Below are 27,894 nucleotides of genomic sequence, written 5' to 3'. Positions count from 1 at the left end.
TAATTTATTTAAATAATTTATTTTAATATTTTCCACTCAATAGCCGCAGAAATAACCAAGTGATTTGAAAACATTAGTGACTTTGTTGAACGTTTTAAAATCACAAAATTATGTGCTCAGAACACCTTTTATGTGATTTCAAACCACTTTTATAAAATGTGATTTGCAGAACATACCTGTATACGTATGATTGATATTAATTAATCATATATTTAGTATACGTCACCTCTACATAAAGAAATGTATGATAATATGAATGTAACACTGTCACAGTATTACTGTGACAGTAACAGTACAGTCATAGTCATATTGACAGTATAATAGAGTTTAATAGAGACGAAAATATATTGCATGTATGTATTTTGTTATTGTAACTCTCGTTTCAAAGTGTCTACTTTAAACAATATACATACCTACATCATGTAAATAAAACATTTATTTTTAAATCATATGCATTTTTTGTTTTTATTTTTATAAAGAAATCATACAAATTTGACGATATATATGTATATATAAAAAGAGAATAAAACATAATAAGTAATAAAAGATAACATTTTTCTTTTTTTTCAAAGATTTCTAACTTTGTAAAGTATGTAGTAGTTTTCTATTTTTTTATTTTTTTTTTTGCTTGCACTGTAAAGCATTTCACACATGTGGTATTTTAAACTAAGTAGATAAGAAAATAGGCATAGACTTTAGCAGTGATTACAATTGTATTATTTGTTTGTATATAAAAGAAAGAAAAAAATAATTATTGTAGTGTACAAAACTAAAGTGTTTATTTAAGGGGGAAAAAAAAGTAAAGTTAAAGTTGACCAAAATTATAAAATTAAGGTTTGTTGCAGTGTTTTATCTATACTCAAGCATCAAGTGGTTTGTTTGGTTGTAATACGATTTTTAAAATTATAATAATAATAATAAAAAAAAAACATAAACATCTGTATTTTTTTTGTGTTTCTTTTTTTTTAATAAATTACAAACTAATATCAAAGTTTTATTATCAACAGTTTAATTCATGTTGCCCTAACTGTAGGGAAATCTATTCAAAAAAGATTACCCTTCAAGAAAGAGAACAACAAAATTCAAGTTATTAGAATCAAGTTGTAATGTGTGTTTGTTTTGCTTTATGGTTTCAAATTGAAAGATTTGTTTGCTTTTTTGCCATAACTAGACATTTTAGAGGATGTTTAAAAAAATGTTTTTACTTGAGATGGTTGTGTAACAAACTAAGTTTTAAGATTAAACTTGACTTAGTTCATTAGCCAAAGCAGTGTTAATTTTAAGCATTGAACATTTACGTTGAACATTTAACACACATTTCTCTAAAGAATTCTACTTTTAGGCGGCAGAATTCTTTAAAAATAAATGTCAACGTGTTTTTTTTTACATTTAAGTGGTTGCTTTTTGGGTTGTTAAACTTAGATTTAAATAAATTAGAATAATTTAAAATAATTTTTCTACTTGTTGTTTTATTTTTTAAAAAAATTAAACAAAATATTCTATTGTGGGATGCAGAATGCGGGATGCGCTGAATGCAGGGTGTAAGTCTTAATAAGTGGTTGGTTGGGTGGTTGGTTAATTAGTCATAGTTTAAATTATTTCTCTTTGTATTCTTTTAAGTCTTAAAACTTATTCTTAATAAATGACTTGTTTTTGTTGTATTTTTTCAATCGTTTTTATGTAATATCACATTTTGTATCATAAACCAAATAATAAGAAAAAAATCTTTAACATTTTTACAAGAGGGCGGGGTGGTCTAAATACTACTTTATAAAAAATCTACCCTTTAAATCTTCAACATTTTTCTTTTTTCTTTTAAATTTTCGTCTTAAATTTTAATAATTTACAATTTATTCACTAACTTTGCCCCTGGGTTTAGTTTAAAGATTTTTTTGTTATTTGTTAAAAAAAAAAAACTTAAATTAAATAAAACTTAAAAGAAATAAAGAAAAATTTTAAACAAACAATTAAACAAATATTTATATGTATGTATATAAAAAAGAAAATTTAACTTAATTTGTATATTTAGCAACAGACTTTAGTTGGAGAACATGTAGTAGTAGCATTAATTGTTTAAGTTTTGTTTTTTGGTAAATTAATATTTAAGTTTAATTGCGGTTGGTAATTAATAGCAAGTAGAAAATTATATTTAAATTAAATTTAAATTACAAAAAACTAGTTTCTAGTTAAAAAAAAAAACTAATAAGGCATTTATATAAATTAGATTAAAATTTTGTTAAAAACTAAAATTTTCAAATTATGAGGAGTTAAAGAAAATCTCAAGAAATTTCTTTTAGCGCTATAACTTAGAGTTTTGATGGTGCTACTCAAGCGTATTCGTCAAATTTTATTATTTGCAGCATTTTGACCATTTGTAGCAACTGTGTCTGTTGCAGCTGCAGCACCAGCTGTGCTAGTACCAGCTGCCCCATTTACTGTTGTGGTATTTGTTTTATTTGCATTTAATTTTGCTTTCATTTTCAAGAGTAAAGCCTCAAAAGAATCATCTTCTTTCGGCTGGGGTGCCGGCTGTGGAAACACATACGACTGATAGGTATTTATGCCAGCATTATCTAAATTATTAAGACAAAATAATATTTTTTATTAATAATTGCTAACTTAATATTTGTATGTTCTGTAAAATCATTTTGTTATTATAGAAACTGAAAACTTACCTAAATCGGCATAAGAGGCCCGACAGAATGCACGTCGGCCACCAAAACTGACATCATACATGCTTATTTGTGGGTCACGTGTACTGGTGTCAATGGCTGTAAAGGCATCTTGGGATCGTTCAAAGGTAACAAAACCATATTTCATGCTAAAATAGAAAGAAAGTTGCCTTTAAGTAAAATTGTTATGACTCTTAAATAATTTTTGTAAAATTATTTAAGCAAAATATTAAATAAACCGCCAGATTTTTTACATGATTCCGTGAATGTCTTTAACGCGAACGAATATGATATGGTTGTGAATAGGTTTTTATGACTAGGAGAAGCCATTAACAAAAATAATACATTTTTACCATATATTCTGGATCCTTTTAGATATCAAAGTCGATATAGCCAAGTCCGACTGTCTGTTGAAATCAAGTTTCCGAAGCCCACAAATTACTTACGTACATAATTAATACGTCAATATGTCCAGCGTAACCCTGATTCGGTTTCTATTTTAATTCGAGAAATTCGGCCCACAAATGACAAAAAAAAACACAACGATTTTTTACCTATTTTTGATCTATCTCTGGTTCTATTTACCATAAACAATTTTTTTCTCCAAAAATTTCTTCAACTAATTTTTTTTAAGATTTATCTTAAAATGCAATTTGGTGCCGAATATCGAGCACTCTTATTTGCTTTATGAAAAATAGTTCTTTATTGAAACTTTGGCGCACTTACCCTGTATCTTTATAATGTATGCTAATCTGCTTAATAGTACCATATTGCAAAAATTTTCTTCTCAACATATCTTTGGTTGTCTCCTGCTCAATGCGACCCACATACACAATACGACGCTCCTCGACAGCTGGCTGCGAAACATTACGATCCACAAAGCTATTGCTGTTATTTTGTCCCTGACGATAACTGGAACGTCTCGAGCGAGAACGTGTACGGGAGTTTGAACGACTGCGCGAACGTCTATAGTGTGGACTGCGAGAACGATCCGAATCGGAGGTGTATGACGATGAGGTGAATGGCGACCTTGAACGTTTCCGTGCTGCAGAACGTTTTGTGTAGCTAGTGCGGCGTTGACGACGACCGCGTGCAATACGATCGGCAGATTCGGAATAGGATGATGAAATGGAACTACGATGTTTACGACTACTTCTCGATGAATAACCACCCGTTCCAATGGCACTGTCATACGTACGCAAACGTTCTAAAGAGGAGGAACAACTGTTGTCGCGAGAACGCGAAATGGTAGATGAATTACTATTATCTGACTGATCATCTGAAGAGTATTCTGACGAAGAGGATGAGGACTGTTCGTTGTGCTTACGGTAATGACGCTTACGATTTCTACGTGAGCGTTCACGGGATTTGTGTTGTAAGCTTGATTTGGGCAAAGGTAAGGGTGGAAATTCAGGCTGTAACTCCGTTTGTATGCCAATCGTACACATGCGCTTACGTATTCTGTCTTTGCGCAAATGCATAATGATTTTATTTTCACCGTGATGTTCTGGTTTCTTGTTATCTTTAATATCGCCTCTGTCATGCGTGGTTTCCTCTACTGGTAAAGTTTTGTTTACGACAACATCCTGTATGCTGGCTATCAGAGAACTCGTAGACATTTTTGTATTATCGTTAGCTTTGACCTTTTCAAAGCTATTTGTAATAGTAGACAATAAAGCGGAAGATTTTAATAAAGATCTCGAGGCATTGTTCACAGGCTGTATGGACTGATTAGGTATGGGTGGCATGGAAATATCCGTATTGCAACTGGATGATACTATAATTATTTCCTCATAGTCCGACTTGAATGTTTGAGTGCTTAAAGATTTCTTTTCTTCTTCGTTTAGATAGGGAGTGTCTTTGACAATTTCCCTCAAGGGCAACAGTTTAGTAACTCTGGGCACCTTGGCGGAGATTGCCGAATCTATGATGCGCATTTGTTGAGCCTTTTTCAGTTCTTGCATGCGTAAAACTTTATTTTTAGCCTCGGTTATGGGATCGCTTCTTTGAGCCACACTTTGTTGTTCCTTAAGTGATTTTACTATTGTGGTAACGACGTCACTGTGTTTTGTAGGTGTAGTAGTATTCGCAGCTGGTTTTTTATCGCCTATAGCCTGGGAACTTGGTGCTTTATTCTCTAGTTTTGGTATTTTATAGGAAAAGAATTTAGGTGCATTTGTTGGTGCTGCGGTTGCAGCTACAACAGGTTCTCCACCACGTCTCTTTTTATATTCTTCCAAATTTAGTTTTCTTTTTACAGCTTGAGCCTTTTGTGCAGGGGTTGTTACTTGTACTTCTTGTTTTACAATTACTGGCTTTTGCTGGGGTGTACTGATGATGGGTTGCACAATTTCACATTTTATGGGTGTGTTATTCTCCTCGGAACTTTGTTCCGATATACTGACACGTTCATGTTTGAGTAAAGCTAAATTTTTACCTCCCATACCAATGCCTATCTTCCTTATAGTTGTTTCAGGTTTTATTGTAGTCTTTGTCGAGGTGTTAGTAGCTGGAGTTTCTTTAACAGGTGAAATTTCCATTTTAATATTTTTAGCCGCTGGCGTTTTTGTAGGTTTTTGTGAGGCTTTTCCTTTGCCTTTGGCAAATTTACCCTTTAGCAAATCACATTGCTTTTTATTGGGCACCAAGGGAAAACTGCGTGTAAAATTAGTTTTTTGCACAGTGGATTTTTCCTGAAAAGAAATTTTTGATATTTTGCAATAAATAATATGGTTTTTAACAAAAAATAAACAGAAACTTACCTCAACTTTATGATTTTCAGCTTTTTTCACAGTCTGTGTAGGTTTCCAAGAAGGATCGGTCTTAACATTGTCCACAATAGTAGCATCTTCCTCAATTTGTTGTTGCTCTGCAGCCGGAGGAGAAGGTTTTAGAATTTCCGAAGCCTTTCTTAACGAACTGGCTTCATCCTCGTCCATTTCTACAGTTTCAACATCAACAATGACATCAGAGTCAGAATCTGAATCATCATGTTTCGACGATATAACATGCATAACTGAAGGACTTTGTGCCATAGTCGTGGCAAAATCATTTTTAGGTAAAACATTTGCTATAGGCGCTGCATGCGATTGATTGGACTCTATTGAAGTATTGTTTAATTGAAAATCATCTTTTGTTATGAATTCTGCCAAATCGAAATTATTTGCATCGATTTGCATGCCCAAACCATCGACATCAGAATTTAGGGTATTCGTGCTGAGCGTACGACTTTTATGAAATGAATTTCCTAAAAGTAAATCATCAGGAGCTACCAAATTTGAATGTAAATCTATTATAGAGTTATTGGCATTGTTGGCCATTTGAGAGAGGGCATTTTGTATTAAACTAGTATTATTAAGCAGATTATTCCCAACATCATCATCATCGTCATCGTCGTCATCATCATAATCACTTGTGTGTGATTCATAGTCTCCTATGGAAGAACTATCTGTTCTGGAGCGAAATGTGGCATTGCTGCACTGACTGCGATGCTCAAAATCTAACAAAACATTGTCATCATCATCATCGTCGTCGTCTTCATCATCATCATCATCGTCGTCATCATCATCATCACTATCTTCCTCATCTTCGCTGTCGGTATCATAGCCATCAGCATTTGGATCTACTGTTACAAGTTCTATGGCTCCACCAGTTGCCAAATGTTGACCAGCAAAGTCTTCATAATTAAACTATAAAAAGTATATATATTTTTTATATGAAGAAAGAAAGATAGAATTAAATGCTGTTTCAAAAGTTTCCTTTAATTTGTATCTCGTTCTTTGTTTTTGGAAACCTACCGCATTTTTACTACTTTGTATATTTATGGCGTTTGTATGTTCATCCTTGTGAAAATCATCTGTGGCCGATATGGGCAATATGCCATTCAATGTTTCTGTTAGTTGCATACCCATGGTTCTTTTCAAAAAGAGTAAATTTATTCAATTTATTAATAACTTTATAATTTTCAAATATATTAATTTTGTTAACTTACTCGCTGCCACTGGACCAAAATTCTGAGTCATTATCATATTTTACATAGTTGCCGTCGAACGGATCATCGTAGACCACATTCATCAGCCTAGAATCCATAACGGTTTTCTAACACCAATTTGCAGAAAGTGAACACCTGAAAAACATCGAAATTGGTTAATATGTATAGTTGGTTAATATGTAACAAAGTCGTTTTAAAAAATTCTGAATAAATCCATGCCAGAGATATCTCCATTAAGTTTTCATATGTGTAAAGACAAAGAAAAAAGTTATTCGAAACAAGGTGGCAGTTCATATTTTAAAAAGTCTATAGAAATGTCGCTTTAAAATTAGTTTAGTGTTTTTCGTTGTAAAGCTTTCCAGAACTTCGAAATTCGCTTTAGTTTGGTGTTTATATAGGTTTAAAAATCATGTTTTTAAACCTAACGCAAAATACCTAAAGTAAAACTGTTAATAACTTTAGAACTATTAGTCAGATTTTATCATTTCTGATCTCATAATGAATCTTAGATTTTAAAGTTTTCTTCTAGATGATAATTTCTCATCAAAACAGCATATAGCTATGAAAATTGTCCTGGAACCGATGCAGTTTCCTAATGCAACTCTCATGGAAGGAGAGAGATATAATAATTTTGATACCTAATTTATTGTGTGTAGAACTAAATCCAAGGCGTAAATGCACCTTGACTAAATCAGTGTATGTAACGTGCAGCAAAATTATAAACAAAAGGCAGTTCTGAAAGTGAGAGATACATACATATATAAAACCTATTTATCTTCTGTCTCGTGACACCTCTGTATACTTTGTGACAAAGGATATATCCAAAAAGTTATGTTCCATTGTACAATTAAAAATATATATAAAATTCAGAATGGGACCATGGGGAGTTCTCGAGATAATTAGAATATATGGAAATATTTGGAAAAAAAATGTATCTACGTATTCGTATGTATATACGTTCGTAATTGTATCTACAAATGCCCATCATATGTGATTAAGCATACGTTTGTTGAAAAATTTTGTGTCTACACGATGTGTTGGCACTGGTCTAGACTAAGCTTAATACAATTTTTGTTTAGACGATGAAATTGTATTACATATGATACTTGAGTATTGACGTCTGCAAATACTTTAACATACATATGTCATATTTATCTTCATCATTCTTCATTATCTTCATTATTAAAAAACGAATTTAGAAAAATTTTAGCGATGTTTTTTTTTAAATATCCTTACTCAAAGGATAAAGTTTAAATGGTTTTTGGTTTTATCAATATAAACATATTTGGTCAATTCACAAGGTCTCTTATCAGTCATATTGTCATAATGTAAAAAATTGTAAAAATTGGATAAGCTGTTAAAAATGTATATACAATATAAAATCAACGATTTTTCGCAATTCTTATATAAAATTTGAACTTTGAAACACGATAAAAAGCAAACCAAACGATTTAAAAACTGTTGGGCAACTTTAAATTCTGTATGACCATAAAGAACCTGAGTACTACCAAGTTTTAACAAATTTGGAACTGGCAAGTTCCTTCCAATAATCAGCCTTATCATGTAAAGCGTAGTCTTTTTACAACGACAGTTTCGTACTAGATTAAAGAAATTATTCAGCCCGTTTCATTAATCTAGTACGAAACTGAGTATATACCTGATATATTTGTATCATGATAAACGTCAAAATGGTTGTCAAGATACAAAATTATCAGGTATAGTCACCATTTATTAGTATTATTGCTTCGTTATGACAAAATTGTTAGTGCTTTTGCTCAGAATACTTTGTCTTGACACCAAATGTCATTTATTGTTATGATGAATATTTGTCTAGTATAGACAGGGGGTAATAGAATAATGTTCATTTATAAAAAATATATATATATAAATTTGAAAATGTCATTACAAGAAGAAATGTTTCTTATAAATTTACCAAATTATTTTATTAATTCTATTTCAGTTTTTACAACTTGTTTTTAAAACAACTATTGATGTAAGGTAGTGACACTTTATGACAATATTGAGGTCAATTATTGAATAAATTAAATGAGTTCCGTGATGTCTTTAATAAAAATATGAACAAATTTCACAAACTTAAAAACAGTTAATCTAGCTGTATAAAATTTTATAAATGTTTTAATAAAATGAATTAAGCTCTCATTTTAGACGTTTCCTTCTGGTCACCCTGAAGAACATATATCTATTTATTAAATTTGTATTTGAAATTTACTATAATTTGTTTCCCACTGTAAAAGTATTTTTAAACTATATTTTGTATCAGTACATAGATTTAAATATGTACATATGTATGTACATAATACCTACATAATAAATACATACAAGGAATTAACGAAATATTGATTTTGCTGTAATCAGTAAATTTAACAAAAAATAAAAATACACGTGTTAAAAAACTAAACCACTAATTGAAATAAATATGGTACCTACAACGCCTTTAAGCAAAGTGAAAAATGTGGATTTAAAAAATGAGTCATCATAATATTAGTTAGTTAATAAATAATAAATATATCTCGAAGAACAAGGAAATTAACTAGAAATTAAAACATATTTAATACAATATAAATATTTATGTACATATAATCAGCCATTATCTAATAAACATATTTCGAGCATTAAATATATAAATAAAAGAAAAAAATTTATAAAATTTAAGAATTGAGAAACAATATGTAAAAACAAACAAATCAAGATATGTATTGTACTGCTAACACATTTATATACATACATACATATGTATGTATTATTATATACATATGTATGTATGTATATTTTTTCATTGAATCAAGGTCGTTTCTTTGGAATTCTTTTAAATTAGTCCACTTTTATAAACCTAATATTATATTTTAAAATATCGTTACTTTTTTAAACAACTCATAGTTTAAAAGAAAGCATGTGCTTTATGATTGTTTCAAACCAAAACGTCAAAAAATGTGCATGAGATTGCAAGTATGAGGTGGCGGTATGAGAAGAAATTGCTCGATAGAAAAAACGCCTAAATTGAAAGAAGCAGCAACATCAAACCAATCAGGGTTACCAGAATTTGTTAATTAATACAGCTTTGGTGGATAATTTGTATTCACATTCAAAATTAATTTAAAATTCTTATTATAAAGGTTATATTGAATTAGCAAAATTTAAACAACATATTTTAAATGTCAATTTTAGAAATGAATGATTACACTGTGATACAAAATTGAACATAAAATTTATGCAGGGATTTTCAATTTTGTACATCTCTTTTATTAGAATCCAAAAAGTTAGGTAATACTTAGTTTTCACATAGATAAAAAAAATATTTTGCTGTCTCACATTCAACATAGAACCTGAAGAAGATAAAAATTTGTTGGAAAAAGTGCATTTGCTATATGAAAACCACTGCATATTTTTGGTGTAGCATAGTGTTATTCACAGTAATCTAATGTAGAATAAATTGAAAGTTATAATTAGTTAAATTTTTCATATTTATATTGAAAATATAAGAAAGGGATTTCTAGGGCTAAAAACCATTCTTAAGCTAATTATTTTGTTGGGTACTTAGTAAATTTCAGCAACATACATTGTTGAATATGTGTGTATGTTTAAAAATTATAGCAAACAAATTTAAATATTAAGAGAATAAGACCCCTTTCACACTAGGCAATTTAGTTGCGCAAGTCTGCTGCCCAACAACAAAACAGCATGTAAAATTTTCTTCTCCTTAACCCGACATTACCTCTGTCATCTACAAACACAAGAGACTTGCGCAACTAAATTGCCTAGTGTGAAAGCGGTCTAACGAAATATAAATTTAATGTATTAATATATTATTTTAACTTGGTACAAGCATTCCAAAACCTGTTCAATATAAGATTTGTTTGATACTATATACATATGTAAGTTTAAAAAATTATTATTTTTGTGGTTGTTAAAAAGTGCACCCACAATACGCATAGAAGTTTGCAATGCAGTTTTAATCTTTTCCATTTATTTATCTATCGAAAAAACTCTAAGCCGCATTTCCTCAATCTCTGTTTATTGTTTTTCGTAACGATATACCTCCAATTAATACATTTTTTGTATGAGAACTTCCAGTATATATTCACGATAAAAAATTACCAGAGATTGAGAAAATGGGCTGTATTTCTATACCCCAATATATGAAAAATTATACATAAAGACGAGACCAAGGCGAATTTTAAAAACAAATATTGTTTAAATTCAAACAATCCAAAAAATTAATTTTAAACAAAATTTAGTTTATTCATTTAAAGTTAGGTTTCATATTGTTCTTGTATTTATTTTTACTAGGATCGCCTGGTGGCCGAAATTTTATATTTAAATATTTTTTTATACTGTGCACATCTAGAAAAAAAAACCTTTTAAACCATATATGTTTCATCAATATTGGTGGACAATAACATACTTAAGAGTTTATTACAAAAAAACGTGTGGCCTATTTATATATAAGATTTTATTTATTAATTTTAGGTTAAATACTAAAATATATATTCGAAAAACCAAGATTATAGCACAGGGAACAAATTTATGAAGAAATTAAAATAGTATGTAGGTCATAAAATAATACCTATATAAATGAAAAGATTCTCATGAATTTTATAATTTGCAATATTATCATTAATTACTTTGTTGTCGAAGTATTGAGACAGTATTCGGGTTATTTTGAATAGGTGTCAATAGAAAACTTTAACGAAATAAGGGAACAACTTCGATAGTCTTTTTCAATTTCAATTAATGTGAGTGAGATAAAGTTTGTGAAACTACAAATTTAATCATATCACACAAAAAAAGTAACCAATATGTACCTAAAAATTTTTCAAAAAAAAATTTGTTACGCAATAAAATGTTTTAGATGTTATATACAAAGAGAGATCATCTTTGTTATGTAAACAAATATTTTAAGTTTTTCATTTGCCTCACAGTATATATAAATACTGGTAATATTATTTTTATTGGCCAATAGGCCACATGTATTACTAATGAAATAAATAAAAAAAAAATATTTGCATATACGCCATACGTATAAATAAGCTTTTCAAATTAAGACAGCACCAAGAAACATCAATGTCTTGATTTCATCTGAACCCTTCTATTCTTCTATGAAACCAAAGAAAAGATTATTCCCATAAAAATTCCACTAAAACTGCATTTTTAAAGTGAGATTACTGGGTAACACTGGCTACACTAGGTACAACAAATATTATGGCCAACATGTGTATTTCAAATTATGGTTGTGTTGGGCGAACAAAATGAATATGAATACAACAACAATAAAAAAAAGATATGCAATCAGTGTTGCCATTTTTGCATTTTCAGCGCTATATTTAGCAATTTGTTTAGTGAAAAAGCATTGAAGTTTTTAAAAAATGTGCTCAAGCTCGTTTTCCTTTTTTGGCCTTCGAAAATGTTCCTGTTCTACGTCGTTTACACTAACCGTGTGGTTCTGGTGGATACCATAAAAACTCATCGATACTGGTGCAGTAACATTTATAACTCGACGTATGAACTGGTGGAGTACCATTATCACACTTGATTTTAATGACAAGGTTTAAGAGTTCCAGCATCATATATGAAGATATAAGTCGACTAGGGACTTAGTTGAATCGACATGGAATTACCTGGCACTTTGTGAGTCGTTATACTCCGCCAACATACTTTACATATCGAAAAAAAATGTTTATTATTGAAAAAAATAGTTTTGGTTAAAATGGAATACCCTACAAATTTTTAAATTACACTAATACCCCGTTTTGCGTCGCTAATTGGGCCTGGAGAAACACGTCGCAAACCCAAGCGACGCAAAACAAAGCACGATTTTCCATACATTTTTATTGATTTTCATTTAATTGGTTCCTAGATTCATAAACTTTTGTTTTCAACAGATCTTAGCTTTATCACCAGCAAAGCATTATAAAGACAGTCTACATTGTTTGTCCAATTTGTACTTGCGCCAAATAAAGCTAGCTCCAGTTTGAAAAGATATACAAATTTATCTTATTATGTCGTAAAGTTATTAGGTAATTTTTCTTTCATTAACTTTACATATTATTGGATGATCAATTTATGCCCGCAATTTCTACAAATAGATATCTATCAGTGCTTAATTACTTATGGAGTAAAAATATTTAGTAATTTTGATCCGTAGATATGCATTTGAAATTAATGTCAAGTTACCTCTTAGGTAAATCTATCAGCTGGGTATAGATAACCATAGTTATTTATTTGTTGAAATTATGAGCATTATTTGGGAAAACGTAGAATTTATAGATAATCACCCTTATCGTGGTTGGCGTAAACGTCATACGCCTTCGACAGTTTCGTACTAGATTAAAGAAACAGTTTGCATTTTATCTTTAATCTAGTACGAAACAGTCGTAGGCGTAAGACGTTTACGACAACCACGATAAGGGTGAATAGCTGTTCATAAAAAGTTGTCATTATTGCATCTCCTATTAATGAGTGGTTTATGCGTTCGTGTAATGCTTCTACTGTATCCTTAATAAGGTTTAAAATATATTTCTATATGTGGAATATGCTCCACATCAGCTCTTTTCTATTGCGTTTTTTAGTTTAAGAAATTACTGAATCATCCATTCATGCAATTCCACCTGGCACGGACATCTAGGAATAGATGATACTCTTTGCTAAATGCTTCCTTTATATGAATGTATGTATATTTCTCAAACAAAAAACATCACAATTGAAAAATAACAAATTTAAAAAAATGCTAGCAAATTAAAAAATCGTAAGTTTGTTGTCAAATTAGCACTTTTTATTTTCTTCTGTTGAACATTTTAGCATTTTGTTTTACACGTTTTAGCATATTTTGAAATACATTTTCTGGCAACACTGAATACAATACAAAAAATAAACCAAATAAAACAACAAAAACAGAAAAATAAATAATAATACCATGTGCTTTTTTATGCCTTTGCTACTTCTCTAAATAAATAGCGAAAGAGAATGAAGATATTTTGTTAAAAAATATTTTAAATAAAGATACATTTTATAAGATTGTAAAGAAAATGTCTTTTTGGAATAATTGATTCATTTTATATTACTAGTATGTGCACGTTTGCTCTGTATTTTTAGGGAATTGATAAACCAAATTTCAGACACTCCACTTGAATTTAAAAGTATTTAACTACTACTGACACGTTGCATTTCGTTTGTTGTACCTTTTTTTACTATGTATGCATGTAGTTTTTTTAATACTTTTTGTTTATTTTAGGATTTCGGTTTTTTTAATAATAAAATATATTAATAACTGTAGTTTGTTTTCAACAACATTTTTACCGTTAATTAGAGCAATGACCTTTTTACATGCGAATACACCATTGAATTAACAATAACAATAGCTTAACGGTTACTGAGCTTTTAAAATAGAATTGATTCAAAAAAAATTAATAATAAATTGTATAGCAATTGTATTTTTAAAAATAAACAACACCCACTTCCCATAACGAAATAAATACCAACAAATTAGTAAGAAGCTCCATTTGCCATATCTCTTGATATCTAGATGAGGCAATATGTATAACAGACATATTTTTAAATTACCTGTTAAATCCAACAAATTCGATTGCAATTTTATATATTTTGAGTTTTTAGCAATATTTTCTTAAATTCACTTTAATTTAATTTATTTTTAATGAATTTCCTGGGAAATTATTTGAAAAATTTGTTTTCTTTAACACACCACACAAAAAAACGTGTTCACTTTCTGTGTCTGTCGTGTGTTGTGGTTGTTTTTTGCTTATTATCTTTTATATTTTTTTCCTTTCTGCTTCTTTTTGTATTTCTATAAATTTCTATTTTGCTTTGATTGTTGGCTTCTTGTCTATTTTAACCTCACATGTTGCCCACCATTTAATTAATGTTGGTGACTACCACAACTTCTAACTTGTATTATAACTTTATAACTCTTTCTTATTTTGATAACTTTGACACAAACTTTTCTAACATTTAAGAATGCATTAAACTTGGTAAATTTTTTACCTTTTTATTTATTATTGAATTTTTGTTTAGTTAAACACTACACTTGTATTTTTGTTAGATTTTCTGAATTGGAATTTTTCACGTGGACCGCAAGACAAACGAACGAATGCTTACTAGCAAAGCGTATTCATTTTGAGGTGGTGATTTTTTATCTTCACTTATTTGGAGGTTTAAGCTTTCAAATTCACTAGTGTTTGTTGTTGCGAATACTACACAAACATAAGAACAACAACCAAAACAGGCAGACTTTGACAGCTCCAGCCAACTTAAACAAAAACAAGTTGCATGTGGTATTTGTAAATGTGTAGAATCGCTGTCATCTTATTTTGAATTCGCCTTGCCTGCTGCTGTGAATTAGAATGTTTTGACATTCCTTTTTTGTTACGTTATTCGTTTATGCGGCTTTTCTACATCACTTAAATACCCAGCAGTTAAGCAAGTAGTCAATGTATCTCTTATAAACAGTAATTGTCAATAATGTCTGATCACTGTCTACAATTTATATATTTTGGGTCATTTGACACGTATGTGCTCTTTGTAGTGCAGAGAGATGTCAATACTTTATACATAGCACGTAATATAGTGTGAAGACAACTGTCACTTAAGTGTCTCTAAGTAACATAGAGTGTAGTCATTTAAACGTTTATTTTGCACTACACTTGTTTGTGAATAATTCGTACAAACTGGTTTTATGCAAATTGTGTTGATATAATTATTATACTGTTTATTATTTTTTGGTCCAGTATATTGACATCCCATGTCACCTAGAGCGATGTCAATTGTCACTATAATATATGTGTGTAATCACTTTAAACTTTTTTTGTACTGCACTTTGAAATGTAGTTATTTTACCCACCAGAAGTAATATATTGGAGAGTTTGTCAATGTAATGTTTGTTTACATGCAGTCGATTATTGCGGTCAACTAGCACCTGAATACTTTAAAATAACTAGTTATGTAGCTATTCAAGTAAACAGTTGAATAGCTACATGACTGACTCCATTTAACCAGTATGAGAATTCAATGCGTTGACTACGTTGGACCAGCTACAAGACATTCTCATTGTAATTCCTGTTTAGGAAATCTATGTGTTGAAATAACTAATCAGGTAACTACTTATGTAACTAGTTGTCACCCTAAATTATAGGTAAAATCATTAGTTCGGGACAGTCACCAGGAACTGTTGGGTACACACACACACAAATATGTTGTAGACATGCGGCGAATTTGCGTATTTTCGTGTAGAATAGAAATGTCAAAAATAATTTAGCACGTGGAATTTTTTTATTACAGAGATGCCGTCTAGTCAAGTGCACATTTTTGTGAGTAAAGAATGTTATGTATTTATTCATATTCGATGTAACGGACATTAATATTCTTTATGAAACCTTTTAAATGGCTATTGTACGATTAATCAAACAGTAAAGATTTATGTATTTCTTATTTATATACATACATATGTATATATTTTTCTTACTTATATCAACGAATAATTTATCACAAATTTTGTTCAATTATGTTAGAAATTAACGATTTTTTAAAAATAACTTCGTCGAGAATTCGATTTTTGGAAAAGCAAAAATCAATAGTTCGGTGTGGGGGTGTATGTCGGCAAGTGTCGTGGGAAATGTTTGATGAACGAAACTGATTACCTAAACATTCTAAAAGAAAATTTGGAAACCAGAAAATTGAATCTAGACCGATCCTGGATCTTACAACAGGATAAAGATTCGAAGCATACTTCTAAACTTGTTAAAGAATGGTTGTTGTATTGTACACCGAAACAACTGCACCACCCCCACAGATACCGGACCACAATCCCATTGAACATCTCTGGGAGCATTTGGGCAGACAGATCAGAAAAAGATATAATACCAGCAAAGACTCCAGCAGGAAGAGTGGTCCAAAATCAATGCCAAGGAGGCTTAAAGCTGTTTAAAAGCCAAGGGATATCATATAAAGTGCTAAATACTAAATTTTGTAAATGTTAGCGAAGGAGAATGATGTCTTCAAAATTCCACAAACATAAGAAAATTACAGCTAATTTCATAAATAAACCTTTTATATATCAGCATTTGTTATATTGAAGTCTATTTGCGATTTGAAACCAATTAACATTGAATTTGAGTAGGAAAAATGAAAAAAAAACTAGGGGAATTTTTATTGTTAATTGGCCTGTCTCTTTTTCTTGACGCTAGGGTAACATAGATCGGAAACTAAAACAAAAAAATTACTCAAAATAATCACACATACGATAGTTGTTTTTGTTTTCACATAGTTTTTTCTACTAATACATTCTCACCACTTAGGTTTCTGACAATTGAGTTAGGACTTTTACAGGAGAGTTTCCGCTCTATGTCTATTCTCTATTTACAACGCAGAAATTGAAAGGCAGACAGACAAAATTTGTTAACGAGGGGTTGAAGAGGTAGAGTGTGTAGTACATTGGTTTAGGTTAGTTCAAAAGAGAATGAGATAAATGGCTGTCTTTCAATTACTGCTTTGTAAAAGGGGACATACAGGCGTAATTGTCAAAACCCTAATACCATGTTCAGACATGCACCTTAATTGCGCAATTAGGAACATTTACACAATTAATACTTAATTGTATCACTAATTGCGTAAAATTCGAAATGCAACCCTTGTCGCAAGTATGTTTACTGAGAAGTATGTTCAGTGAGAAGAAAAAAAATGGCAAGCCGAATGTCAAAAAAGTAAAAAAAAAATGTTCGGCGAAGTTGTTTTTAAGCGTATTTAATTTTCTAAACAAATTTAATAATTATCGAAAGGATTGATTCGTTCCCGCCGAATTTTTTCAATTTCGTCTAAATGAAAGGGGAGCTCATCAACAAAGTGTTTCCGAACATCATGCATTAAACACATTCAAGACAATAGGCTACGCGACTATACGAACACAAATTCTGCTGGCTTCAGTTGTAGTCGTGTGGCAGCTACTGAATTATTTTAAAGACGACAGCTACACAGTAAACAGCTAATTTATAATTCAGTGGTGCCACTTTAATAAACAATAACAGTACAAAATTCCAAAGTAATAAAGATTTAAACAATTATTTTGAGTAAAAATTAATTATGTACCTGTTATTAGTTTATATCAATATGGTTATCAGAAACTTCTCTTATTAAGTAAAAAAATATATTTTTTTAAGCACTAATTTGATTTACATACATGTTTTATTATATTTCTGTTTTGTAGTTGACAAAAATAGAATGTAGTCTAATTCGGCTACATCGGCTTGAGTAGTCGTGTGGCCGTGTAGCTATGCTGTCGTCAAAATAATCGTCTTCATATAAATGTGTGTATTTTATTTTTGACAGATTGAAGTTGGTAGCCTGCTGTCTTGAATGTGTTTAATGCATCATTGCTAACGACAAAAACTACGATTGGTTGAGTGAAAGAACTATTTTAGTGCCAAAGAACAAACATGTGAATCACTTAAATTGCACAATTCAAAATCAAATCATTGGTTCACTGCAAGGTGCATTTAATAAGGTGCCATCGGCAGCACAGCTGATTATAGAAATAGTACGCACAAATGTCAAACTACATATATAAAAAATATTCGCCAGTCAAACTCTATATATAAAAAATAAGTGAATTCGCCTGTATTTATTTCAATTCGCCACTGCTGTCACCTTGTTAAATACGCCTTGTTCAAGTCGATCGACTGTGTAACAAACGAGCAACCAAAGTAAATTAATAAAGTAGCGACAGTACTACAACAAATACAACATTTACAAAAACCACAAGCAATTTTGTTTTTGGTTTAAGGTCTGAGCTGTCAAAGTTGCCTGTTGTTGTTTTTGCTTTTGGGCTTGTTGTATTTTTCGCCACAACAACCACAAGTGAATTGACAATTCGGACCAAAGTAAAAAATAGTCAGCTGTTCTACTTAGTCTACTTTATTAATTTACTTTGCGAGCAACTATCCAACTGAGTATTTAAATCAGTGATGTTCACCCCATACAACAATTGTTTAAAAAATGTACACACATTTGTTGTGCTCTTTTAAAGAGCGTAACAAATGCCTCTTTTTTAAAGAAATTCATTGAGCATTGTTGTTGGTTGGTTTTTGGATGAAGCATAGCAAACACACGCGTTTCAATTACGATTGAACACAAAAAAGACAAAGTCAAAAATAAATAAACAATTTGAGAGAATTTAGGTCGTATAATGTATATTCTTTCATTTCCTTAAAATTTATATTACATTCATTTAATAAATTGGTTATATCTGGGAAAAATTCTAAATCTAACCATTCTTTATTTTGTTCTTATTTTAAGTGTTTGACATTATGTTTGCTGGGTAGCTCTCTCACCAATACATCTTCATTTTTATTTTTGAACATCACTGATTTAAATCCATTGGATGTGCCTAGCTTGCTAGCGCACAATTTACAAATAAAGGTTGGTCCAGTTTTCATCATGCAACGGAACGCGTTTAGCGATCACAAAACTCATGCGCAATGTGATTAAAGCTGGCCACACACGGAATGATTTGTTCGCCTGATTTGTGATTGAAAATTTTCAATTACTTGTGATTTTGTTCGCGCACAGCCCCATTAACTAGTCGAACACGAACAAATCGGACTAACAAATCATCCGTGTGTGGCCAGCTTAACGCAAGAATGCTTAAAGCAAGGCGTATTAACAAGGTGAGTGCGTCCCGGCAACAAATACAACAATGCAAAAACAACAGGCAATTTGTTTTTGTTAAAATGGATGGTAAATGTCAAAATCAAGGCGAATTAAAATATTACTATGTTATTTACAATAACAAATGTGACATATAGTGTACATAAAACCACAGCGAATTAAGAAACAGCTGATTTTATGCACTCACCTTGTTAATACGCCTTGGCTTAAATGAAAGTTCAAAGGTGAGGAAGTTCTCATTCCGAGAATTCCAATGAACCCAACCGATATGCCATTTGAGTTTAATCGAATCCAATTCGGAAATGCATCACTGCACTGCATTTGATGCGCATCTGTGATTAGTTTGCGATGCTGTTGCGCAGACAATGCATCAGCCATTTTTGTTATGCTTGTTTGATGGTTTTTTGCGCATCATCTGTTTCTCTGTTGCTTTTTAGAACTCAAGACATTTGCAGTGTTGCCAACTTTTGCATTTTAGAACGTACTGCGCATCAGATACAGCGAAAAGGCCCTTCATCTCACATTCGCATCAATAAAACGACAATCAATAAATCACAAGGCCAATCATTGAGTGTATGTGGCTTGAATCTAGAGAATGAATGTTTTTCACACTGTCAACTGCATGTCGCATGCGGATGGTTTCCCGTTTGATCGTTTTCACACTTCTAAAATGATGAATTTAAAAAAACCGACTACTACCGCAATAAAAATTTTTTTTAAAAAAAAAACTAAAACACATATTTCTCCTCCGAGCATTATTTTCATATTATATTGTAATTAAATTTATTTAAATGTAGATAGATAAATTTTAAAAGACGTATATGCATTTATGTAACGTCTTTTCATTTCTTTTGTTAGAATAATGTATATAATATGTTTGATGTAATTTGTTTTTATATTTCCTTGACGTTGTTGTTATATGGAGTATATTCTATATTGGAAAAATAAAAATTTTTAGAATATCGAATACAACTTTGTATATAATAGTGTTAATTGGCTTTTATAAGTATATATTTTTAAGGAGCAAATATAAATGGCAAACTCTTTTAAAGTCTTTATCATAATTATCTTCTCTTTTGCGTTGCATCCATCTCCACATAAACTTTGTCACACTTGAGACAATATAACGCTTAAAATTAAAAGAATAAAATACAGTTTAAAAAAGAGGGCATGTATATAAAAAATTTGTGTTTAGAAAAAAATGCAGGAGGGAGGCATATAGTTTTGCTCGAGTTATAATAATGTTGAATATATAAAATGTTAGTCGGGGGCTCGTTTAACGACGTCTTACACTAACCCAATCATCATCATCACCGCCTTTGTTTTCTGCATGGAAAAAGTTGAAATTAGAAATTATTTATTTTCGTTTAATGTACATACCTTTATCTTGCTGGGGTTCTCTTTTAGGTTTCTCTTTTTCTTCACGTGCGGGAGGACGTTCAGTGCGCCAATTTCCGGAATCCTTACCGCCAGCAACGGGTGCAGCAGCACCACGATCACGACGATCGCCAGCAGGGCGGCGATTGTCACGGTCAGCGGCACGAGGAGCATCACGCCAGTTACCAGCAGTAGATTGCTCATCGCGACGGACATCACGGCGGTCTTCGCGTTCACCACCACCACGACGGAATTCACCACCACGTGGACGTTCTTCGCGATCACCAGCTCTTGGACGTTCTTCGCGGTCACCACCTCTTGGACGTTCTTCGCGATCACCTCGTGGACGGAAATCTCCACCGCGACCACTGCGTTCCTCATCGGCACCGGCACCAGCACCCCCACGACGCCATTTGTCATCACGTGCTCCGGTACCGGTTCCGGCACCAGCTCCAGCAGCTCCAGCTGCAGCACGGGCAGATTCCTGTTGTTCACGGCGCACACGCCATGAGCCGCCATCAGCTCCACCCTCGCCAGCTTCCTTACGTGGAGCGGGACGTTCACGCTCAGGTTGAGCACCACGACGCCAATCGTTATTTTCGCCACCTCTTTCGGCACGTTCACCACGCTCAGCGCGTTCACCGCGTCCACTATCGCGCTCACGTTCACCACCATGTACACGCCAAACTTTGTCAGTGGGCTTCTCACGTTCGCGTTCTGCAGCAACTTCACGAGACAAACGTTCTCTTTCTTCTTGGATTCTACGTTCGGCCTCCTCTTCCTTGGCACGTTGTTTTTCATATTGAATGCGACGCTTCTCTTCCTCAGCTTCACGTTCCTTACGACGAGCCTCGGCAATAATGCGTTCTTCTTCCTCCTTAGCACGACGGATTTCATCTTCCTTACGCATACGCTCCTCTTCCTTTTCACGCAACCATTGTTGGCGACGTTGCTCACGACGCAACTCAACACGTCTAGCCAAACGCTTCTTACGCTCTTCCGCCAAGGCAATTTCGAATTGCTGGACTTTCTCGGCGTACACAGAGGCACGCTCGGTTTTCAAAGTGTCCAAGAAAGTGTCACGATCTGATTGCATACGCTTAAGACGTTCTTGTTGAATAACGGCATCTTTGCGCTCAGCTATGGCATTTTCTATGCGTGTGGCCTCTTGGGCTTCCCAGAACTCCTTGTCCTTGACCATCTTCTCACTCAAATATTTCTCGAATAGAGGAATTTCCTTCATGCGTTTGCAACGTTCGAAGTAATCGATTTTCTTTTCTTGAGATTTAAGTTTGTTCTGCAACTCCTTACGTTCGCGTTGCAATTCTTCTGATTCCTTGGCGGCGATTTGTTCAGCATCCAATTTCTTAATGCTCTCAGGATCGAGTTTTTCCAACATTTTCTTGCCATGGGCGGTTTGAGAAATTTGTTGGACCTTCTCCTTTAAGCTCTTCTCCTTGATAGCTTGAATTTCGTTTTGATGACGTTTGCGCTCCCGCTCCTCGTTCTCTTGCTCGAGACGTTTTTGCTCGGCCAACTTGGCTTTGCGTGCCTCTTCTTCTAAGCGGCGCGCCTCCTCTTCCTCACGGGCGTTATTTTGTTTCTCAATGAATTCTTTACGATCTTCGATGATCTTTTGACGCTGAAGAATGCGTTGATGCTCACGGTTCTTGATTTCATGATAGTGTTGCACCATTTGAGTGCGCAATTTGGCACGTTGGTCGCGTTCACGATTGGGATAAACAACCGAAACTGCGCGATGCAACACCGATGACATATTGACCAACTGGGAACGGATTTGTTCCGAGGGCATAGATTGTAAATTCGGTCCATCGGGATGGTCCTCTCGCTGACTTTCGGTAAGATCGGTACCAAAGTAAATGCAACGTTTTTGATGGTCAATGCGGATTTGCATGTCATTGTGACGTACAGAATCCACCAACAATTTTTCCAATTCAAAAATGGTGCTAAAAGAAGCCATGTTAAGGAGACGATCAAATTCAATACTCTCGTATACTTGAGAGATTTGACGTATCAAACGCATGATAGTAACGTCCTTCAAAGGACGGATGTAGGGTGCCAGAGGATTGTTTTCACCAGCATTTACTTCTATGGCATCCACAACAGTTTGTACACGTTTGCACAAGTTCAAAGGGTTGAAGTCAATTTCCAACCAATTGTACAAGTTGCGATATTCCTCAGAAGCCAATTGAGGTACATTAAGACGCACCTACAATGTAAAATGTTTGTTATGTAATGACAAATAGATTCTAGTTGAGCAATTTCAATTCAATTTTAATATCACTTACCACTTCCTTCAACAAGGAGACTCTAGTGGGAGGTTGTTGCAAACCCAATAGAACAGCCAACTTTTGAGCCTTCTCCAAGGGGCTCTTATCGGCTTCAATGAAACGATCAAATTCAGGATGCGCCGAGGGCAAAGGAATGGATAGGGTGGCGATTAATACGTGAGAAGCCATGCGTTGCATATCATCTTTAGTCAAATTCTTCTTCAATTCACGAGTCAATTGGAAAAGTTTAAGTAATGCAGCGGCATGGAACAACTGATTACCAGCCTTGGAGAAAACCATTGCTAATTTTTGGTAGTAATTGGCCATGGTTTTAGGAACCGGAGTTTTCTTCGACAAAGCCATCAAACCATGAATATCCTCAATAGCTTTGTAGGCTTCCTGCCACAACTCCATTTGAATGGCACAATCCAATTGAAATAGCCTAGTTTCAAGGCACAATTGTTGAGTTTCCAACTTGGTAATTGACACACCAGTATTTTGATTGGTGCTCTTGCAAATATCCTCCAAATGCTTACGCAACTTATCGCACAAACGACGGAATTCACTTTTACGGTTGTATTTCAAACAGAAGTTGAAAGCCATGCGTGCAATATCATGATACAAAGCTTCACAGTGAGTATTGATACGCAATAACTCCAGACACTGGCAATAAGATTCCCACAAGAATTTTACCCATGGCAACAAAATGGTACGATCCGAACGATCTTGAGCATCTTCACCGCATACTGCACTCATTAAAATGCTTTCAGGGGTGGCAATATTATCTAAATCATCCAACTCCAAAACGGCCACAGCTGCAGATGATTGAGCTTGGGCAGCCTCGGTATGTTCCTCAGCCATACGCAAGTAAGCACGAATAACATTTTCCAAAGAATTCACATTCACCAACTGGAACATGTTACGGTATTGGAACAAACCCTCCTTGGCAATGTGAGACTTTTTAAGTTCCACACACAAGTACAAGTACTTGTACATGAGGGGCTCAATGATTGTTTCGGAGTAGGCATAATTCCAGCGCTTGTTACGAAACACTTCCTGCAAAGTATCCAAGGCACGCAATGGTTTGCCCACTTCAATAAATTCTGAAATTGTACAAAAGCAAAAGTCCCCCAATTATTAACCTCTTTAGGGATTGCCATCACATATTTATAAATACACACTCTACTATACATATTTATTTACATCATTGTTGTTCTTTTTTCTCTTGTTCATTTGACATTTTTCTTCGTGATTTTTTTTTAAAATTAACTACTACCACTACAGTTACACCTTCATCCACCCGTCATCATATACATACATTTATTGGTATGGATGTGTGTGTATGTCCGCATGGAATTTTTCATGCGAAAAAATTGTTCATCATCATTGCACTTACCATTCGCTCTTTTCAAAGCATTTTCCGGTCGTTGGGTATAACGTGCCATTATTAATTCATATAATTTTCACACAGTAACACTTTAACTTGAGTTTAACACAAAATTTTCACAATTTTATTGCGTTTTTATGCGGAAAATTTATAAAAATCTTCGGCGAAATTGTGTCTGCCGTCGAAATTTATGCAAAATGGCCGATTGTCATTTCTTTTGACGACACGACACAATTTGACAGTGTTGTATTTTTTGGGCACAAAAAAAGGGAGAAAATGCTTATGTGGTTAAAAATGTAATGATTTTTAAATTATTTAATAAAAAAAATCAAATTTACAGCAAACTTCAAAAACATAAATTTACATTATTCAGTTTAACTATTAGTCATGATACCCAAATACAAATACTCTAATAGCATTTGTTTGATATTTTCTTTTTATAATATAATAAAACGTTGCCAGATACATAAAAAGGGAAAGTAGATTTTGGAAATTATTACATTGAATGTGTATTAATACTTTTCATATGTAAAATCTTATTAAATCCTATTTGTTAAGAAATCATTTTGAGAAATACATTTTATTTACATGATAGTATTCTAAATATATTTTGTCAATTTTATTCAATTTATTTTGTATATCAACCAACTAAATTTGTTTGTAAAATATTTCTACACATTTTTGCAACTATGCTGTTTATTTGCTCTTACGAATAATTTATGACATTTAAAAAAATAATCGTTCATCACTCAACACTCTCAATAATGTAAACAAAAGCACGCGTGTAATTAAGCCAAATAATTTTAATATAAAAACATATTAAATGCTTATTAAAATGACAAAAAATTGGAAAAAATATATATTATGGTTTGCCCAAGAACATGTAGATTTCCGCTCAGCCGTAAGCTATATTATCAAATTTTAAAATGTCCATATTATGTATTAATATATTTATTTTATAGGAATTTAACTCTTTGGTAAAAATTTTTAATTTGGAATATCGCAAAATTAGTCCGGAATCATTGGTATGTTTCGTTTTACATTTAAGAGACAATCTGAAGTTATTATTAATTGCTGATCTTTTTAAAACAGAAACCATTTTGGATCGTGGAATTTCCAAATGATGAGACAGCTTTAAAATTTGCTTCAAGATCTATAGGCTTAAAAGCTATTTTTGAACTATGGAGTCATGGCTTCGATTTTAAGCAATACCATAATAATTTGAAAGACTATGTAGCGCACAATGAGGAATGTATAAAACCATATTTCCAAAAGGACTGTTCTTTTAAAATTACAGTGGAAACGTACAACAAACATTTTACACAAAAGGAAAAAATCGAGAAAATTGAAAGTATGGACTATTTACCCTTAGAGGGTAATGTGGATTTAAAAACTCCCCAAATAGAATGGTGGTATATTGAATTTTGGGGCTTAGATCCAACACAAGTACCTGAACAACCAGAAGATGTATTGTTTGGAAAGTGGGTATGTTTTTTTTTTGCTTGTACTAGATTTAATGTTAAAATTATTAATTTGTTCTCTCCTTACATAGTTGGCAAACGGGCAAAGGCATTTAATTAAGGACATGTCTTTAAAAACTCGCAAATTTATTGGCAACACCAGCATGGACACTCAATTGAGTTTGCTTATGGCAAATCAGGCTTTAATTCAAACTGGTGATTTAGTATTTGATCCCTTTGTGGGTACTGGTTCGTTGCTGGTTAGTGCAGCCAAATTTGGTGGCTATGTTTTAGGGGCTGATATTGATTACATGATGCTACATGCTCGTGCAAGACCTAGTCGTATAACACAAAAAGTACGTGAAAAAGATGAGAGTATAAGGGCAAATTTAAAACAATACAATTGTGCTGATCGTTATATGGATGTGGTGGTGGCAGACTTTTCAAATCCCCTCTGGAGTGAACGAATTAAATTTGACAGCATAATTACGGATCGTAAGTGTATAATAAGAGTAATAATTCTTTGTGCATCATCATATTGTATGCCTTTTAGCGCCTTATGGCATCAGAGAATCTACGGAAAAGGTAGAAAACAAAGCAGTAACTAAAGATAATATCCGCAGCCCTGATATGCCCCATTACCCATCTACCTCACGTTACGCTTTGCAACATTTGTACAAAGATTTGCTAATATTTGCTGCACGTCACTTGAAAATTAGTGGCAGATTAGTTTGTTGGTTGCCCTATCATAGGTAAATATAATACTATTGTTCATGATAATAAAGCTTATGACTTACGTTTATTTCAGAGAGGATTACTCGGACGAAATGATACCCCTGCATAAGAATCTAACATTGATCTCAAATTCAGAACAGCCTTTGACTGGGCAAACTGCCAGGCGTTTACTTACTTATGAAAAAATATCTGAATGTTCAGGTCTTTCTGTAGAAGAAGTGGTAATTAATGAGGGTGCTCTAACATTGGATTTCAGGGAACGTTATTTCGACAATGGTTTTGAAACGCGCACTGAAAGACGTTTGCGTAAAGCTGAGCAAAGGGAACAGGGTCGATTAGAAGCATTAAAAAGGGGTAAAATCGTATCAGATGGCCGAGAACAAAAGTGCTATTTGAACAAAGCTAGATTTTTAAATAAAGATAATTAGCAAATTTTTAAAAAAGTGTATTTATATTGGTACAAGGACACTGTCTTTGGTCTTAAAATAAGTATATAGTTCGTAATATTAAAGCGAAGTTTTCAAAGATTTTTTAATTAAATCATTACTTTCTTGTTCACTAAATTGCTCAATATCACAATTAAAAACTTTTGAAAATGTTTTGAGCAAAACATTCGCTGCTTCTGTGGTCGTTATATGTCGCTGAAGCTCTTGTGTCAATGATGTTACACCTTTGCCCTCTATGCCACACGGCACTATATGTTCAAACCAAGACAAATCGGTACAACAGTTAAAGCCTATGCCATGTGTAGTAACATAACGAGAACCATGTACTCCTATGGCACAAATTTTACGATCGTTTATCCATATCCCCGTGTCCTGCGTTGTAGTGGCATTATTGATACCCATGTTTTTGCAACACTCTATAATCATTTGTTCCAAGCTGGAAACATACCAACGCATACTGGGTTTGAATTGTTTTAAATGCAACAGCGGATAGGCCACCAACTGACCGGGACCGTGAAAAGTAATCAGGCCACCACGATTGGTGCGATAAAATTCTGCACCCAGTTCACGTAACTTTAGTTCATCTTGCTCGCTATAGCTTTTGGTACGTATTCCTATGGTGTATACGGGATGAAATTCTTGCAGCACCAGAAAATTACGAAATTCCTTAAAAGGTTCATTTGGTTGTTGGGTCAATTTATGTTGTAACTGCAAACCATTTTGATAGGAAATTAAACCAGGTCTTATAACCGAGACTAAAGGCTTTAATTTTGTCATACTTATAATAATTTTTAAGCAATTTTAAATAAAAACAAATCAAAAAAACTACAGCTGGCTTTTGTTTT

General features: G+C 32.8%; 4 protein-coding genes across 4 annotated transcripts; 1 reads left to right on the top strand and 3 right to left on the bottom strand.

Moving 5' to 3' along the window:
* Positions 1–698: 698 nt before the first annotated feature.
* Positions 699–14,623, bottom strand: srl (spargel). Its single transcript, XM_065515905.1, has 7 exons — positions 14,242–14,623; positions 6,664–6,798; positions 6,470–6,587; positions 5,435–6,361; positions 3,399–5,365; positions 2,676–2,821; positions 699–2,573 (listed from the first exon to the last, which is right to left on the bottom strand). The coding sequence occupies exons 2-7, from the start codon at positions 6,759–6,761 to the stop codon at positions 2,341–2,343; spliced, it is 3,489 nt and encodes a 1,162-aa protein (XP_065371977.1). The 5' UTR covers positions 6,762–6,798; positions 14,242–14,623; the 3' UTR covers positions 699–2,340.
* A 5,470-nt stretch (positions 14,624–20,093) lies between these two features.
* Positions 20,094–24,612, bottom strand: eIF3a (eukaryotic translation initiation factor 3 subunit a). Its single transcript, XM_065515906.1, has 4 exons — positions 24,418–24,612; positions 23,040–24,124; positions 20,734–22,960; positions 20,094–20,679 (listed from the first exon to the last, which is right to left on the bottom strand). The coding sequence occupies exons 1-4, from the start codon at positions 24,464–24,466 to the stop codon at positions 20,630–20,632; spliced, it is 3,411 nt and encodes a 1,136-aa protein (XP_065371978.1). The 5' UTR covers positions 24,467–24,612; the 3' UTR covers positions 20,094–20,629.
* A 529-nt stretch (positions 24,613–25,141) lies between these two features.
* On the top strand, positions 25,142–27,046 carry LOC135963900 (tRNA (guanine(10)-N2)-methyltransferase homolog). The gene is made up of 6 exons (XM_065515902.1): positions 25,142–25,309; positions 25,371–25,433; positions 25,501–25,893; positions 25,961–26,363; positions 26,422–26,620; positions 26,677–27,046. Exons 1-6 carry the CDS (start codon positions 25,232–25,234, stop codon positions 27,029–27,031), a joined length of 1,491 nt encoding a protein of 496 aa, XP_065371974.1. The 5' UTR covers positions 25,142–25,231; the 3' UTR covers positions 27,032–27,046.
* Positions 27,047–27,071: 25 nt separating this feature from the next.
* Positions 27,072–27,865, bottom strand: Lipt2 (Lipoyl(octanoyl) transferase 2). The gene has a single exon (XM_065515904.1). It carries the CDS (start codon positions 27,824–27,826, stop codon positions 27,110–27,112), a length of 717 nt encoding a protein of 238 aa, XP_065371976.1. The 5' UTR covers positions 27,827–27,865; the 3' UTR covers positions 27,072–27,109.
* Positions 27,866–27,894: the final 29 nt, after the last annotated feature.

This window comes from Calliphora vicina, chromosome 1, assembly GCF_958450345.1.
Source record: "Calliphora vicina chromosome 1, idCalVici1.1, whole genome shotgun sequence".
Lineage (NCBI taxonomy): Eukaryota > Metazoa > Arthropoda > Insecta > Diptera > Calliphoridae > Calliphora > Calliphora vicina.
This window is presented reverse-complemented; position numbering and strand designations above follow the sequence as displayed.